Source organism: Filicampus tigris, chromosome 9 (genome assembly GCF_054856515.1).
Source record: "Filicampus tigris isolate MCC_2025a chromosome 9, RoL_Ftig_1.0, whole genome shotgun sequence".
Taxonomy (NCBI): domain Eukaryota; kingdom Metazoa; phylum Chordata; class Actinopteri; order Syngnathiformes; family Syngnathidae; genus Filicampus; species Filicampus tigris.
In genome coordinates, this window is record NC_141225.1 from 18,043,314 (window position 1) to 18,060,377 (window position 17,064).

The 17,064-nt window shown below is 42.5% G+C and overlaps 2 protein-coding genes across 3 annotated transcripts in view; one reads left to right on the forward strand and one right to left on the reverse strand.

Annotated features, from left to right (window-relative positions):
- The first annotated feature begins 288 nt into the window (after positions 1–288).
- Positions 289–12,125, forward strand: LOC147142375 (twist-related protein 2-like). The gene is made up of 3 exons (XM_086040428.1): positions 289–401; positions 5,990–6,818; positions 11,428–12,125. The coding sequence occupies exon 2, from the start codon at positions 6,039–6,041 to the stop codon at positions 6,609–6,611; it is 573 nt and encodes a 190-aa protein (XP_085896554.1). The 5' UTR covers positions 289–401; positions 5,990–6,038; the 3' UTR covers positions 6,612–6,818; positions 11,428–12,125.
- Positions 12,126–13,041: 916 nt separating this feature from the next.
- LOC147142376 (histone deacetylase 7-like) overlaps positions 13,042–17,064 on the reverse strand; it is a 39,586-nt gene continuing 35,563 nt past the window's right edge. Inside the window, exons 24-26 of one of the 2 annotated variants that reach the window (XM_086040427.1) lie at positions 15,668–15,815; positions 14,620–14,682; positions 13,042–14,281 (exon numbers count right to left, since the gene is read on the reverse strand). In XM_086040427.1, coding sequence (XP_085896553.1) covers positions 14,649–14,682; positions 15,668–15,815 — 182 coding nt within the window. In that variant the 3' untranslated portion in view covers positions 13,042–14,281; positions 14,620–14,648. The remainder of the gene's footprint in view (positions 14,282–14,619; positions 14,683–15,667; positions 15,816–17,064) is intronic. The other variant, XM_086040426.1, reaches the window with a different exon arrangement.

Below are 17,064 nucleotides of genomic sequence, written 5' to 3' on the forward strand. Positions count from 1 at the left end.
TGGTAATTGTCCTTAGGTTTGTATGTGAGTGTGTTTGTTTGTATCTGTGTGCCCTGAAATTGACTGGCGACCATTCAACGGTGTAATCCATCTCTCACCCCAAGTCAGCTGGGATAGGCTACAGCGCACCTGCGACCTTAATGAGGATAAGTGGTATATAAAATGGATGGATGAATAGTATTTTTGTATCATCTGATTATTTCCAGATGCATTTTTAAAAGTCCCATTACATTTATTTTACTTAAAAAAAAAACAGTTTTTCTGTGAAACTGAAGAATTTTACAGCACTGAGCTCTCAACTGGATGAGGATGCAGCGTAATTAAAAGCAATAAGAGGCAGAGAAGGTCTCCGACTAAACTGCTGTGATAGTCATTCCATTGAGCAGAGAGAATATATGCCTGTGAGTATTGTTGTATGCTCTGTTTGTATATTTTGCTGCTCCATGTGTTAACGAAGAGGAGTTTGAAGCTTTATGATTACCATAACATCCATGCTAACGCTATATGTTAGCCTTAAGAAAGCAGACTTTCATTTGACAAAATTCAATAGTTTGTTTGAGAATTTTGGTGTTTAAATATACAGTGTTTAATTCTCTTCTGTTTTACAATTAAATTCAACTCTTAGATACAAATGTACAAATGCAAAGCTAGCATGCTTTGCCACTTTTTCAGAGAACTGTGAGCAAGAGAGTCTTCCTCTCTTGTGTAAGTGATGTTACACTAGCCTTCCATTATTTGCATCCTACCACATATTTGCCAATTCATTTTTCCAAAAAATTCCCCCAATATTTTACAGATATTATCCCTATACTTCTCCCAAATCCTCGGTGGCATGTTATCTGGCTTTTTGCTCTGTCACGTTGTGATGGATCAGTTTATTCAATGAATGATTTTTTTTACATTAGCTTAGGTGTAACGATACACAACCATCAGTGGTGACTTTTATGTCCTTACTTCCAAGTGGAACATGTGGCAAAAATTTGTCCACAACGGAGTTCCACTTGTCACAATCATGCAGTCTAAAAATGTACAAAAGTGAGTCATGGATTCGACCCCAGCCCGGCCCGACGCAGCATGCCGCAGTTCCTTCTCAGCTGTGAGCTCCAGCGGGACGGACCCTTGAACTTAAACAGTGTAATCAGAGCCGGGGCAGGATATTAGCTAAATTACACATGAAAGCTGGGATATTTGAAGGAAGCCTGTGCACTAAATATTATGATAAATTATAGGCTAATGCAAGAAGATAAGGCGCAGCTACACAAGAATAATATCGGCAGGCAAGCAGCAGGGGAGCATGCTGTTTTTGAAGAGATACTGCAACTCCATACATGAGAATAACCTCTACAAACATTTGTGAAAAAAAAAAAAAAATCTCACCTCAGGGTCCACTTGGTGGCTGCTTTGGACCTTGTGATCTTATCGCATGATTCTCAACAGATGGAGGGTTGCTGATTTTTCCACTCAACTGTCACTGGTAGAATAGATAACATTTGAAAGGCCCTGAAATACGCAAACAAACGGCCAGGGTGTTTTCGCCCTATAAAATAATCATGACTAATCACTTTTTCTATGCAGGTGAATTGAAGTCTTATTCGAGAGGAAACTAGATAAAACAAGTGGACTGCAACGTGAAAAGAGTAGGGGCAGAAGTAGACTTTATGCTCGGCACTGACATCTTGAATTTGAAGTCGGCTAATCGCTAAACACCTGTTTTTGGCATCTTGTGTTCCAGTTAGCCAATTTACAGAGGACTTTGAACTCGCCGGACTATTGCGCTCTGTGGAGTAGCGTACACTCTAAAAACAGTTGGGTTAAATATGACACAATTTTGGCTAAAAAATGGACTGATACACAAATGAGTTCAATTTGACCCACTTTCTTGTATTGTTTTGTACAAAACAGCCCTTTTTGGGGGGGTTGTTTTGTACTTAAACTACTCATTTTCTAGTTCGATTTCTGCAAAAACAACAAAGAAAGTTAGGTCAAATTGACCCAAGTTGTGGATCGGTCCATTTTTGACCCAAAATTGGGTTATTTTTAACCCAACTGTTTTTAGAGTGTTAGAATTGAATTTCTCAACTCAACTTAAAACTTTATAGAGCACTTTAAAACAACCATTAGGCATACCGAATGCTGCACATTTAGTAAAAATTAGTCATTCAATGACAAAGATAAGTTAAAATAATAAATGAATAACATAAAAACAGTAAACACTATAAAACTGTAAAAATAATGCTGACTCTCATGTTGAGTTAAAAGCGACTCTCATGTTGAGTCAAAAGCCGTAGAGTAAAAATGTGTTTTTAATACCAGTTTTAAAAGTCCAACTTAAAAGGAAACATCTGATTTGATAATGCCGGACCTCTTTGTCTCCAGCCACACTCAGCATTGACTCAACCTGCTTATCACCCACACCTCCCGTCCTCATTATTAGTTTGCAAACCTCCCTCCCCCCCCCCGCACCATAACCCCCGCCATTCCCCACCGACACTGCACCCTCAGCCTCCCCCACCCGCCATCTTCCTCCCCAGCCACTCTAAGTGGATACCCCACAGGAAGGGCTTCTCCAGGGGGGAAATGGGTCCCAGATGTGTGCCTTTGTGCCACTATGGGCTCCTCAGGAGGGATGGAGCCATGGAAGGATGGGTGTGTGGCTGTGAGGGGCGCAGGGGGGGGGGGGAGGCGGGGGGCATGTGTGCGCAAACATCAATAACAGCAGCCGAGAGGGCGAAGACTCCCAGCGTGAAGTCGAGGGGGGAATTTTAGGATCGGTTCCTTTTGGTAGAGGCTTGTATGGATTTCTAAACACATCACTTAGGATCGGTCACAGTGTTGTACACCTCTCGGCAGTTCTCCGACCTTTCGCCATATGATGGTAATTGAATTGACTGCATTATGAACTTAAAGATAACTGGTTTTCTCTTTTATTTCCCCGGAGCTCTTCAAACGCTTCACCGTGGCCGTATTTCATTTCAGAGCAAACCATATGGTGGAGAGAGCCCAACAGACAATACATATCGCGGCCTTCTTTGATACCTAAGCCACCCCCCCCCCCCCCCCGCGTGCGTGTGGAAGCCTATATATACACACCGGTATATATCAATATACCTGTGATCTATTCTCAGCCACAGAAAGGGTTAATTATGACCACTGTGGAAATAAAACAAAGACAAAAGCAGGGCCCAAGTGTTTAGTGAAACATTATGTCAAGGCTCTGACAAGAAAATGAAATGTGCAACATCAATCAGCCGATGAGGACCGAGATCAAACGGGCCTCCACACTCCTGCATCTGGTTCTGTTTGGACAGCCCCCCCCCCCCCCCCCACTCGCCTTTCTTTCCCCATTTTCTCCTTCTCCTCCCGCGAATCTGCGACATTCCTGCGTGGCCCCCTCGCTTTGTTCACTCATGTTTTCCATCACGGTGGCACGGCGCCACGCTTTTGCTAAAAAGGTAAGCGGACGGCAACAATGGCTTTCCGGTCCCTCCGCTGTCTCCAGCAGGTCTCCCAATAAAGCCAAATCTAAAACCGGTTAATCCAAGAGCGGACCGGTCCTGTTTTGTAACATGCAGCCTCATACTTTTGAAGGCCGCGTGAGTTTCAAGTTGATTGAACCCAAATGGGGGCGAGCTACTTTCCGTTGAATGAAATGTAAACCGGTGCAATCATGGGGCTCATCAAAGATCCTCGCACACAATCACACCCGCGCTGTCGAGGTGCACTTTGAACCATTTCTGCTCTGATGTCTTTGAGGTCAACGTCGGCTTACTTCGACTCGGTTCGGGAAACGTACAAATAGGAACTGATGGTGGATGGTGAGGGTGTCGAAATCAATGCATCATTCAGAGTCTGTACAGTCATTCCAGTCACTCCGGTCATGACGCAGGATCGTTTAATTGTCCTGTAGGGTTGCAAAATTTCTGGGAATTTTCAAATGGCAATTGACGGGAATGAATGGGAATGATTGCAAGTATAACCAGGAAAGTCTGAACCAGAAAGTTCGAGTTTAAAACGTCATCATATGTGATGCAGCAAATATCAGTAAGCATCTAAAGGAGTAACTCTACAACTATTTAGTGCTTTTGATTTTTTTTTTTTTTTATCTGTTTGATTTGGGCAATACAATTAATTACATTTGCAAAAGTATTGAGCATCAATTTGTTAAAAAGTCCATCCAAAGCTACCAGAAAGCAATACAGCAGTTTATTCGTTCCTTAACAAGTCCTGTTTCCTCTCCATTAAGTGTCTGACAGGCATCTTCAAATAGTACTTTTCTTATGCAGTGCTTACTTTCTCTTTCTACATTCCGGAATGTTTTCGGACATTCATTGGAATTTCGCCCCACCACTTTGCAACCTTATAACCAGAGGTGGGCATTTTACTCCATTTCGCCGGTCCTTCATTCGTCCTCCGTCAGCGGCAAGGGTACTCGTCCATCATTCGTCAGTTCGTCATTTTTCGTGATGAACTGAATTGTAATCCTCAGTCCGTCAGTCCGTCATTTAAGTCCGTCAGAAGTCCGAAATAGCGGCGTCCGCCCATAACGGACTAACGATGCGCCAGTGACGGACCGACGGACAGACCGGTCCGTCCGTCTGACAGAATGCCCACCTCTGCTTACAGTATAACCGTGATGGGAAACAGTTAGGGGTTCAAAGCTTACACAGCAGCCATCCATCCATCCGTCCATCATCAATCCGTCCGTCCCTCCGTCCATCCAAGCTGGATGCCTATCGCTGTCGACGCGAACTGGAGCTGAGATTCAAACCCAGATCCATTTGACTGCAGCCAAATGTCCCACCGTGCCGTCATTACACAACATGTTGTTGTGGAGTGAAGCAGTCGTCTGCGTCACCGCCGCCAGTTTGTTGGGAAAAAAAAAAAAAGTGTCTGCACATCCACAGTTTTTTGCTTCCCAAATGGAGGAAGAGAAACATGTGTTGACTTGAGCCCGAGGACATGGATAGCACAATTAGGTGCTCTCTCACCTCAGCAGTCTCAGGTCATTGGGCCAAGGGGGGGTCAAAGGTTGTTCTGTCACCGAGGAGCTCAGCTGAGGCGTTGGGTCGTCAGCGAAACAAGCCTTGGTCAGGTGTTGGAGGTTTTATGGTTCAGCGTCTCCAGAGAGAGAATCCTGAAGCCAAAATAGACTTAGGGAAAACGTTTTGTTTTTTTTTATGCAGGATGTCATGGTCTGTCATTGTGAAATACCACCAAAAATTAGATCATAACATGCAATGTCTTGTAAAGGAGTGTTTTCAACAACTTCACTGATTTGTTTTCTTCAATTCAACATGCTCAGGACGAATTGATTGCCCACGTGCAACATATGAAAAAATTCACGGTATTGAATGAGGTAAATCTTTTTTGTCGCCTCATCGTCAAACGTGAAACAAGCAGCCTGGAAAATCTTGCCAAAGACGTTTTGCACTTGAGTCAAGGAAATTTAAATTCACAACTTCATGAGGGTCTTGACTATTTTTTTTTTCCCGACTGTTTCTTGAATTCTCAAGAATGCGACTTCCTTTTGAAACCAAACGTTGGCTTTCAAGTCTTCCCTCCAGTTGACTTTTTGTGTGATCGTGAATTGAGACGAGAGCGTGCATGTGGACCCAATCTGGAAACCATAAAGCCTCCGTCATCGCTGCAACATTAAGTCGGGGCTTCTGATTGGCCGAGAGGACCACTTACCCCCATCCTCTCTTCGCCCGGCCCAGCCGACGCTCACTTCCTGCTTCCCTGCCCTGACCACGTCCCCTGGAAGTGTGCTGAGCCAATCAAATGTGCCCACAGGCCCCAAGTCAGCGTTTGGTTATAAAAAGGCCAACGGTGGGGTGGCCTGTCAGATGGTTTGTTGTTGTTCTGTCTTGCCAGCTTGTGAAGGGAATGCGAAAGTTGAACAAGTGGGAATTCGAGAACGGCCACCGATGGAGAATCAGTCGTAGGACAAGAAGAAGTCAAATCATAATTTTTTTTTTTTTTTTTACAGCTGTCCGAAAGGCTGAAGACAGAAGACAGAGGCTTTTGGAAGGCGGAAGATGAGAGAAGAGGTGTCGTGCGCTAACTCCCCTGAAGGAGGTCTGGGGGCCAGCGAAGAAGAACTGGAAAGGGGCTCCAAGAAGAGTCAGCAGTCAGGTCACCGAAAACGATCCCCTCATCCCAAGAAAGACAGCCTGGCTCAGACGGAGGACAGCGCCGCCGGCAGTCCCACCGGCCTCCTGCCATCCGGGCCCAAGCGGGTGAAGAAGAGTCCCTCGGCCGTGGTGAGCCTGGCCCCCGCCTCGCTGGGCCCGCGGGCCGACCAGCCCTTCGAGGACCTCCACTCCCAGCGGGTGATCGCCAACGTGCGGGAGCGCCAGCGCACTCAGTCCCTCAACGACGCCTTCGCCTCGCTGCGCAAGATCATTCCGACGCTCCCCTCGGACAAGCTGAGCAAGATCCAGATCCTGAAACTGGCGTCGCGCTACATCGACTTCCTGTACCAGGTGCTGCAGAGCGACGAGATGGACGCTAAGCTGGCCAGCTGCAACTACCTGGCCCACGAGAGGCTGAGCTACGCCTTCTCCGTCTGGAGGATGGAGGGCGCCTGGGCCATGTCCGCCAGCCACTAGGACCCTCTCGCTCCCGTCCTCTCTCTCTCTCTCTCTCTCTCTCTCTCTCTCTTTTGTACATTTCTTATTTAAATCTTCCTGTCTGACCTAATGCCCGCCATCAATCTGCACCCTTTCCACCTTTTCAACCACTGTTGCTTCCACTGCTCTCTTCCCGTCTGTCCCAGTTAAAGCGGTGAAGGAAGACGCTCCATTGCTAACTCTCAGGTACAAACACACACACGCGCACACACGCACGCATACACACACAAACCCGATTCCTCTATGACATCAGCGTAGGGGCCCGCATGTTTAGGTCCGCGTTGTAAACAACCCACGACCGCTTTGGTACGCCAACATTTGGCTTTGAGCTTGACAAATAAATAACCAGGCAGGAAGGAAACGGTTTTATTTACGTGTATTCTGTTTGGGTGAAACAATCGAGTATAAACAAGTCGCACACATGCATTTGCGTATGCTTGTGTGATTAGTTGAAGCCTTCAAATAGAGCGTTTGCATTTACGATTACATAACGTGTAGATGTAAGTAATTAGAATTCAGCCAAAATATCGTTTTCAGTTTGTTTTCAGTAGTCTTGATTAATCGAAACAATGGAGGAAATTAGATACATTTTAGCAAAATGCAAACTACACTTTTGGGGAATAGTCAATTGATATATGTAAAACAAGTCACTAATCACTGATGGCCAAAATTGCAAAATGCACACTATAGAAATCATTATTTTGATGCCCTTTTAATTATCAAGGATGCAAAAAGTATTTAATAATATTGATAAGGGAGGTAAGATACTAAAACATGATTTCTGGGTCTGTGTGTGTAAACTCCAATTTTTCTTCTGCCTGTTTAAATACGTTATGCTGGCATTTGAACCCAAAACGATCACATCTGCGTTGATTCTTAACAAAGAAAAATAAATATTAGAATCGATTAAAACAATAGAACAAAATGTAGAAAAACGTGTAAAAAAAAACCCCTCTCTAAATCTGTCAAAAGAGCATGCGATTCATCACCTCAATAAAAGGTTGATACTCCAAGAAATGAAAGCACTTGATAATTATTCAATTATACAAGAACATCTTCAAAACGTTTTGACACTTGATTGCTGTGCAGGTAACGTGAATGTAAAAGACGTGCATGGCCCTTTGCCCCTCGCTCCCCTCGTGGGGGATTTAGTATGTTGCATGTTGCGTGTTGTGTGGTGGATCCAGTGTCGTGCAATCAGGCGGCGGCACTCGGGGCCCAGACAAGCAGGAACCTTTAGATTGGAAACACTTGTGAGCTATTTGGAAGGTGTGTGGACTCGGGTTAGGGTCATGCGTGCATGTGCAGTTGTGTGTATTTGTTGTCACTTTTCATTAGCAGTGCACAAGTGTGCACCAATGTGTGTGTGCGTGTGTGTGTGTGTGTGTGAGTAATCTGTAAACAGAGATCATCTTGTGTTTACCTTGATCAGCAATGTCGATGAAAATCCTAGCACACACGCACCCATGTATCGGTGGCTGAAAAAAAAAAAAAAAAATCACCTGCTTTGAAGTATCAATATGAGAAAAGTGCCCCAGCGCATACCAACGGATGGTTCGTGCGCATGACAATATCCAGACACAAACGAGCAACCATGTGCTCACTGCAGGTGCTCCCTCGGTTATTACGAAATCTCGACGGGCCTCAGCGCTGCGAGTGGAAAGCCGAGGCCGAGCGTCCTTGAACGCAACGCGGTAGTCATTACCATCCACTTTGCCGGCTCTGCTTGTTATCATCGGCTCGGCCTTCGGAGACAACGTCGCAACATCGGGGGCCGCGACGGGCCAAAGCATCTCGTCTTAGGAGCAGATGTGGCCCACACCTTATGTTGAACTGACGTGATCCACCGAAGAGAAAAAAAAATGCCGGATTTTGGAATTGGACATCGCAAAATCACAAGTGCGATACTACAATGCGAGGCGAGATGACTTTTGCTGCCATATGAATGCCTATTTACCACATTTCTCACATGAGTTGTTTGTAGCAGGATTTGCTGTAGTACTAGTGCCTTTATAAACTGCTTGAAAATAGGCACGTGGTTGTGTTCTGAAGTCTTTGGAGGTTATTCATCTAATCTATATTTATCAGTTAATTACAACACATTTCCGCAATGATTGCGAGTTCATCATTTGGCCACTAGAAGCTTTTATCATCTATTGAGGATCTGATGTAAAACTGTATATTAAGGCTTTATAATGTGTTAACAAAAAAATTAGTAGAATATTATTTAATTATTGTAAAGTGCTTGTATGAGTAGCAAGGAGAAAGTCCACCTTAGAGGGCAGGGATCCATAAAGGTATGTTAAACTGGTTGCACTGAAATGGACACCACGTGCCCCCCCCCCCCTTTAAGGCAGTAGAAGCATGTGATGTCTCCTAAGCCAATCGGTGAAGAAAGAGAATGCTAACGATGGAAAATATATGACCCTCACGCTGGGGTCAACGACCTCTTGGAAACTGAGAGCTATTTCTTGGGTAGATTAATGTGAAGGGCTACCAGTTTCATACACACGTCTAAAACAACAAATTTGTTCAAACTCCCTTCAATTATATAAGGCTATTAATAATTAACTATATTTATCGGATTATTAATCAGCGATAATTTAACAAGGTAGGAAGCAGATGAATAATAGCGCGCAGCGTTTTATTTCTTGAAATCTCTGCAAATGTTGACAAATTTTCAAATGATCACCTCTACAACTTTCCTAGGAAATCACAATGTCCCACCTCTGGTGAGCTCGAACAGGCTTGCAGACCACTCGTGGTCCTTGGGGGTGGCCTGGCGCCTGTGGGCAGCATGTTGGTGAACCTTGCACTCATGTATCATTTACTTTGACTATAATGCTAATGATTTTCTATCAAAAAAGGGTCACGTGATGCATCGCAATCATTTTTTTTGTGATTACTGTTGTCACAACTACAACGGTGTAGCTTTCAAAAGTAGCCTCATATAGACTAAGTTTAATTAACAAGGCAATAATAATAATGTGCAATGGCAATAACTGTTGAATTGTCCTTTCTTACTGTCAGTGCATACACATGTGTCCAAGTTGCGTGTTTTGAGAATATTTGACTACTTTAGAACTGTACATAAAAAAAAAAGAAGGATTCTTGCTTGCGAGAAAAACAGTACAGCCGTCAATTTCGTCGCTTTGAGTATCATTTGTATTGTCCTGGAAGTGGATTAATTGTTTGAAATGAAATTTTGCATACAAAAGTGCATTTAATGTTATCTTCAAATTCGGCATTGTTTTGTTTTGCTGTTTTGTGCCACCTTTCTCTACTTGTTTGTCACCCGTCAGAAAAAAGAAAAGACAATATAGATTCTTCATGATGATCAAAACGATAGCCCGCATTTGCACGTCGAGTGTTCCTTGCTATAATTAACTCCACGACACTTTGTGACACACACACGAGGATCAGAGCCAGAGGAGATAGAAGCGAAGAGCATGTTGATTATAGTATAAGCAGAAAGAGGACAGCTGTTTTTTTTTCCCTTCACAAACAAACATCTCATTTTCCAAGTGCCACAATGGGCATGTTTTGTGTGCGCGTGCGTGTGCATGCGCGTAATGTACAGTTTGGCCTGATCCGTTGGATGGCCTTCAGTTCATCATAAATCTCGAGCTGCTACTCTGCAGCTGTGGCTCATTTTTAAAAGCTTCATGCACACGTTGTGGTTTCTGATACTGGTCTTTATTTTTGGACACGCATTCAAAATGGGAAATTTGTGTGTTGATGGTTGAACACACATGATGATATCCATTAGTGTGTGTGTGTGTGTGTGATGTGTGTCGTGTGCATGCAGCTGCAGGGATGGCGATGCATGGCCGCTTGTTTGACACGTAGGCATGCAAATGCCACGTCAGTGAAGATGTGTCATTGTCTGTCACGCGGTATTTACTGCATTCACGCTCGGCTTGCTATTTAAAGTAGACCTCTTGGGATTAGAATTAGGTTATTGATTTGGATCGTAAGTCTGACTATAAGACATTAGAACAGTATGTGATACACGCAGCCAAGGTGACAAAGAGAAATAAAATAAAAAAAGAAAATAAGGTTATCATTGTGTAATTAATCATTATTGCACAAAGAATGATAATTATATATATATCTATGTTTGTCCGTCTGTCAATTGGTCTGTTGGCCTGCCTATATAATCTACTATTTATTTATTTGTTTGTTTGATAAAGTAAGTTCAAATGTACTGAACTAGAATAGTTGTCTTTTTTTAAAAAAAGAATTACAATGTCCTTATCAGTGTCAAAATTATATTATGGGAAAATATTTGAAACATTATCACTTTGTGTCAACTAACACAGAAGTAGCTAAAAAACCCTGTTTAAAATTACTGAATGGCTTAACTAAACAACGAACTTAAGTACGTTTTTTACTTTTAAAATTATTGTTACTGTTAGAGTACCAACTGCCCGATTGTATAAAATAAAAAATAAAGACAAGTCATATTTAATTTATGATAGGCTGCCGTAAAAAAAAATGAAAGTAAGAGTAAAATAAAAAATTTAATTAAAATTTAGAAGTTACACACACACACACACACACACACACACACATATATATGTATATATATATATATATATATATATATATATATATACATATTACATTTTATACATGTATATGTATAAAATTCTCACTTTTAAGTGGAGAAGTGTGTGAAAGTGCAGTACACAAAGTATGAAGTAATATAATGTAGTAAAGTACCCAAATACAGTATGTGTTCAATATGTTGGTCACACAGAGAATCTTCACCCGTCTCTCTATTTCTCTGCAGAACGCCAACAAGTGGAAAATTCCGACTGACAACAACGAAATGTTCCCGCTTCACCGTCATCCTCACTTTCTTTTGGGGTAACATTTTCCCCTTCCATTGGACCCGTGCTTGACTTGTGACACTGAGATGTACTCCTCCAACTTGACTCTGAACTGAAAGAGACGTGACAGTCCAGAAGTGGACGCTTCCAAACGATGTTTTCATCGACAAACAGCTGGCCTGCGGTGACAATGAAACACGATGGGCGCCAATAAGCGCCTCTGACGTGGGCACGCACAGCCGTTGAATGTTTACAGCTAAAATGCTAATAAGCTAATCACTCCGGCTCTCGAGGGCCCTGCTCGTGGGAGGACCGAGAGCATGAGGAATCAAATCTGACTTGGTTCTGCAGTAACTGGACCACTTTCCGCATCTGATTCTCCTTTGTAAATAAAACGAACTGCTTCGATTTTCCACACATGCTGAAGCACTTCTTCTTCCGTAGATTTTGTGCTGTGTTATACTGTAATGCAAGAACATATGATTGATGTATTTCTGGGATTTCTTGAGGCAAATGTGTTGTAAAATGTGTGTTGATCAGGAATCACTGCCACATTAAGAGGTGCGGAAGTTGCTCTTCAATTTGTATAGTTTTGCATCTGCTTGTGATTATCTTTGTTGTGTCAGCTCCTATGGCCAATAAAAGTTTTTTTTTTGTAGCGACTGCTGCAGCTATTGGTGTCTTCCAGGAAAATCTAAATCTAATAATGTTCACGTGTATTTTTTAAAATTCATTATAGTTTTGAAAATAAAAGAAGAAATGCTGTAATCAGTTGACTTTGGGGAATCAAGGGCCATGTGGTACAAGAATGTATTACAGTAGTCTTCAAATTGAATACACGTTTGTGTAGTACTGGTTTTAAAAGAACAGCACAGTGCGGTTTTTAGCACGTCACTCTCGCAGAGAGGTTGTGGGTTCGAATCTCAGCTCAGGTGTGTTCACATTTCCTCCCTGTGCTTGAGTGGGTGTTCACCAGATACTCAAATGCAAAACATACATTTAAAATATTCTAAATTGCCGATATTTGTTAATGTATGGATACTGTAGTTGTTTGTCTGCACATACTTTTTTTCCGGGGGTAAAAATATAGTCTAATTTGAATCATTTTAAATGGGCGTCCGTCTGCGATTCTGACTAAACTTTAATGAAGACACTTAATGATTATCAATACTTAACAACTATTAACAGAAACAGATAAAAATCACTATGCAACACTTATTTCTATAAATCTCTGCAAGTGTTTACATTTTGGAAATGATGACTTCTGTAACATTCCAAGGAAATTACAATGTCCCACCACCGGTGAGCTATTTTTAGAACAGGGCCGCGAGCTACTCATGTGGTCATTGGTGACCTCTATATGTATACACAGTAGAGTCTTTTGCTTAACTAAGGGGTGTGTGGTACCGAGCCGAACATTGTATTAATACAGTATGTCTTATTGGTTACTATATAATATGAATTATTAGATGGATAAATATTTGTATTTTATTTTATTTTCTAAATGCAACAGTAAAGAGGTTCACTTACATATAGTGTAGAAAAAATTTCGCAGGGATCAAGGACACAATAAGTCAAGCTTTTTCAAATGAATATAATTGATTTTTTTTTTTTTCCTTTTTCAAAACAGTATAAACATTAAAAAGCAGACAATCAAAAAGGCACCATGTCAACGTGTTCTTTACGTAGCTTGGTCAGATACTTCATTTCACCATTTGGTCTCTTTAAGTAAGCACATGGGGCAGTTTTTCTTTTTCATTATGTACAAAAATAAGCTCTCCATTAAGACAACAGGTGAGTAAGATATGTCCGATGCAAAGCACGACGTCAACATAACGATGGATTGATCAGCCAGCTCTCCATGGTTTGTTTTCACATTGTCAGCACATTAGTGATGGCTTGACAGCTTTCTGGCTGCACGAACAACCTGACATTAATAAAGAAATAAAGAGCCGACGTTATGTATTCAAAACAAAACAAAACATTGAGCAGTCACATACAAGAGCACCTCAAAGAATGCATAAATAACAAAATTATAGCGTCCTTTCTTTGAGATGGGAATTTCTTTTTCAACATTTTGGGGTTGCTCCAAAAAAAAAAAAAAAAAAAAGACATTCACAAACTTAAAGCCATGCCAGTCCATCGACGGCACATTGTTGTACTAAACGTGCTCAACTTAAATAACAACGTTTAGTTGTGAGCATGAGTCAGTTGAATCGCAAAGGCCGTCTGCGGCAGTGCCATTAGTTAGTGAAGACATACAACAAGTATTAAGTACTTATTCAAAAATACAGCAGGAATGCTCATCCACAGGTAGAAAAAAAAAAAAAAAAAAATACTTGACACCATCAAGTCCTATCGACCCCCCGTCCCGGAGGGCATGTGCACCGTGGACTCCTCACAACATGACATCAATCATCCTCGATTGGTCACGCTGCACTGAGGCTTGTCTCGTGTGTAAAGAAGTCCTTGATTATGATGCGATGACGGTGGGCTAGGTCAAAAGCACTACATCCAGGCCACGTGAGAAGATTAAAAAAAAAAAAAAAAAAAAATGAAATAAATCACTGTAGCCGGACCAGAAAAACATCTGTCTGAACTGTCAACATACTACAGTATATAGTGCAAAATGGATCATTTCATTTTGGTTATTCATCACAAGGGGATGTCTGCTCTCCTTCACAGGCACATTTGGGTGTGTGTGTGTGGGTATGTGCGTGCGCTTCCATTACGGAACGTGAGAAGGTCGTCTGCTTCCGAAGATTCCCTATTCATGTGGAATGACTTTTCTCTGGCGTTTTTGCTGCATTTTTCCTGATTTAACAAGAAGGAGCATTATGAGTCATGTGATTCAGCACAAACAAACCAGTACAGTGAACCCCTTCCTAGTTTTTTGCTAGCCGAACCTAATTTCACTCATTTGCGTATTCATGTGCTCTTCCGATAACATCATAAGATTCAGTTCAAACAGACGGCACGTTAACATATGAGTAGCGAGGGCTGGCCACCAGCTGACAGCAAACTATTTAAAGGGAAAGTCAAGTCCAAAACTTTTCTCTAAAATAATGTTTTGCCATTTTGCCACAATGGGCTCAGCTTGCGAACGTCACATGACCAAAAACAGACAACAGGTGAGCCGTGACGGTTGTTACCTGAATCCTTAGGCACTGTGATGTCATTTTCAGTCAACAGCAAGTGGCAAAATGGCAGGCCCCCTGAGATGGATAAAAACGAGTACATTTTTCCACTTCATTTATATTCCACAAACGCGATAGTAATCAGAACGCCATGTTTAGACCAGTGGGGGTGCAAAAAATATATTGTAAAGAAAAAACTTTTGACTTGACTTGAGAGGCTATTTGTGAAGTTGACACGGTGCAGAGAAAGGTGCAGATCATTGGTGTATGTTAACTCATTCACTGCCAGTGACAAATTTATTTGTCTTTTCACAATCCAGCCATTCTATCAGAGGAATTTGTTTATATGTTTTTCAAACATTAGGGTAGAATAGGGTCTGAGAATGTCTGGCAGTGAATGAAGGGAAATCAACCCAAGCATATTTTTTTCAAGAATATGTTCTCAGCGGGCCCTCAAGTTGAAACACGGCATTCTGATTAATTTTGCGTTTGTGTAATACAAGTTAAGCGGCAAAATGCACTCGTTTTTAGCCATCTCTGGGGGCGGCCATTTTGTCTCCTGTCGACTGAAAATGACATCACAACTGCTCACAACCACCAATCACGGCTGACCTGTTTTCTGAATCTGAGCTTTCAGTCGACAGAAGACAAAATGGCTGCCCCAAGAGATGGCTAAAAACGAGTGGATTAACACTTATTCCACAAACGCATTATTTATCAGAATGCCCCGTTTCAACTAGTTGGCTTGCATAGAGCATATTCTTGAAAAAAGAAAAAATGTTTGCGTTGACTTCTACTTTAACAGCTAACATCCTAACGTCAGCGACAGTACGTAACCGCCGTATGCGATACAACCATTTAAAAAAGAGTATCTTTGTACTACTGAGACAAAAATATAGTAAAATGTTGAATATGAAAATCCCTTTTTGAGTAAAAAAAAATAGCATAAAATGACGGAAATATAAGTCCATCCGGTGCGGATGGGTAAATTGTGACTAGCAAACCGCGATGAAGCGAGGGTTCACTGTACTCGCAGCTTTTCGCCAATTTACATTTCTCTAACCTGTCAGAGGCGCGGGCTCCCACGGAAAGCGAGGCGATGGCGTCGACGGCGTCGCTGTCCGAGTCTCGCCTCAGCCATCGGCGCTGGGCCTGCAGGTAGGACAGCTCCACGGTGGCGGCCGAGGCCTTCACGCTTTGCCAGTAGTCACCTGACGCGAGCGAGACAGAGGGGGGAGGCGTAGGAAGATGAATGTCCTGTTTGGCGGCGAAGGCTGTCATCTGCTCGCTGCTGTTTAATGTCACGCCATCCAAACAGCCCGCGGTCTAAATATCCTTGTTGATAACGTCAGAAATGTAAACTGAGAGAGCGTGTGACACACATTGAAAGGAAGTTTCAATCAGGCCAATGTGTTACGAGAATACAACTCCCATATATTTCTCCCCAGGCCTAAATCATCGGCTTAACATTCTTGTGGCTTTGCAAATATTTTTAATTAATCTAATTTGGTTGGGATAACATTTGCGCACAATCAGGAGGGGATGTTGCGAAGGTCGTGTGCCAGAGAAGTGTTTGAAGATAATTGGAGACAGGGCGGCCTTGTGTGTGTGTGTGTGTGTGTGTGTGTGTGTGTGTGTGTGTGTGTGTGTGTGGGATGGCTAGAGGGAGGGATGAGCGCCGCGGGTGTAAAGGAGGAGCAGTGATGAGGCGGAAGAAAAAGAAGGTGAGCACCTCAGCAGATTCAATTACAGACAATAGAAAAAGAACGACGGCGGGATGCTGTTCGACCTTGGATTTGTTTGACTCCCCGTAGTAAACGTTCACCCAAAGGAAATAATAGAAATGAATCCGTTCCAGGCTTAAACTGTTACTATCATCGCATGGTCTATTAGCTAGACAGGCAATGTTTGATGTAGCATTTTTACGCTGAAAAATGTCTTGAAGCAAGCAGGGCGGGCTGGCGCAGCAGAAGGAGTGAAGAAGGATGCTCCTGGTGGAGTGACAATTTGGTGGAAGAAGGTTGATGATATAAACCTTATGTCTAATACCGGTGCAGGGTAGACAGCTGGCCTAATGTGCCGTGTTTTATTCGGAAACAGCGGCCATCAAACACTCTGAATCATTGTATTTCCTCATTATTCATCTGAGGTTGATTTATTTATTTGAGCTAAGTGAAAATCCAACCATCCATTTTCTACAGCGTTGTCCACATTCGGTTTGCATGTGAGCCGAAACCTATGCCAGCTGACTTTGGATGAGAGGTGGGGTACGCTCATATTCGAACCTATGGACAATTTAAGAGTGTTTAGGTAACCAAGCCAGGGTTGAGTTGAGCCAAGATTATAAAATGGGCTCGTTAGATGAAAAACCCTAACCCTAAGCCACCTGCATCCAACCCAACCCCAAACCTCAACTACCACACTGTTGCTGCCCTATTTGTGAAAGTGTCAAAGTAAATG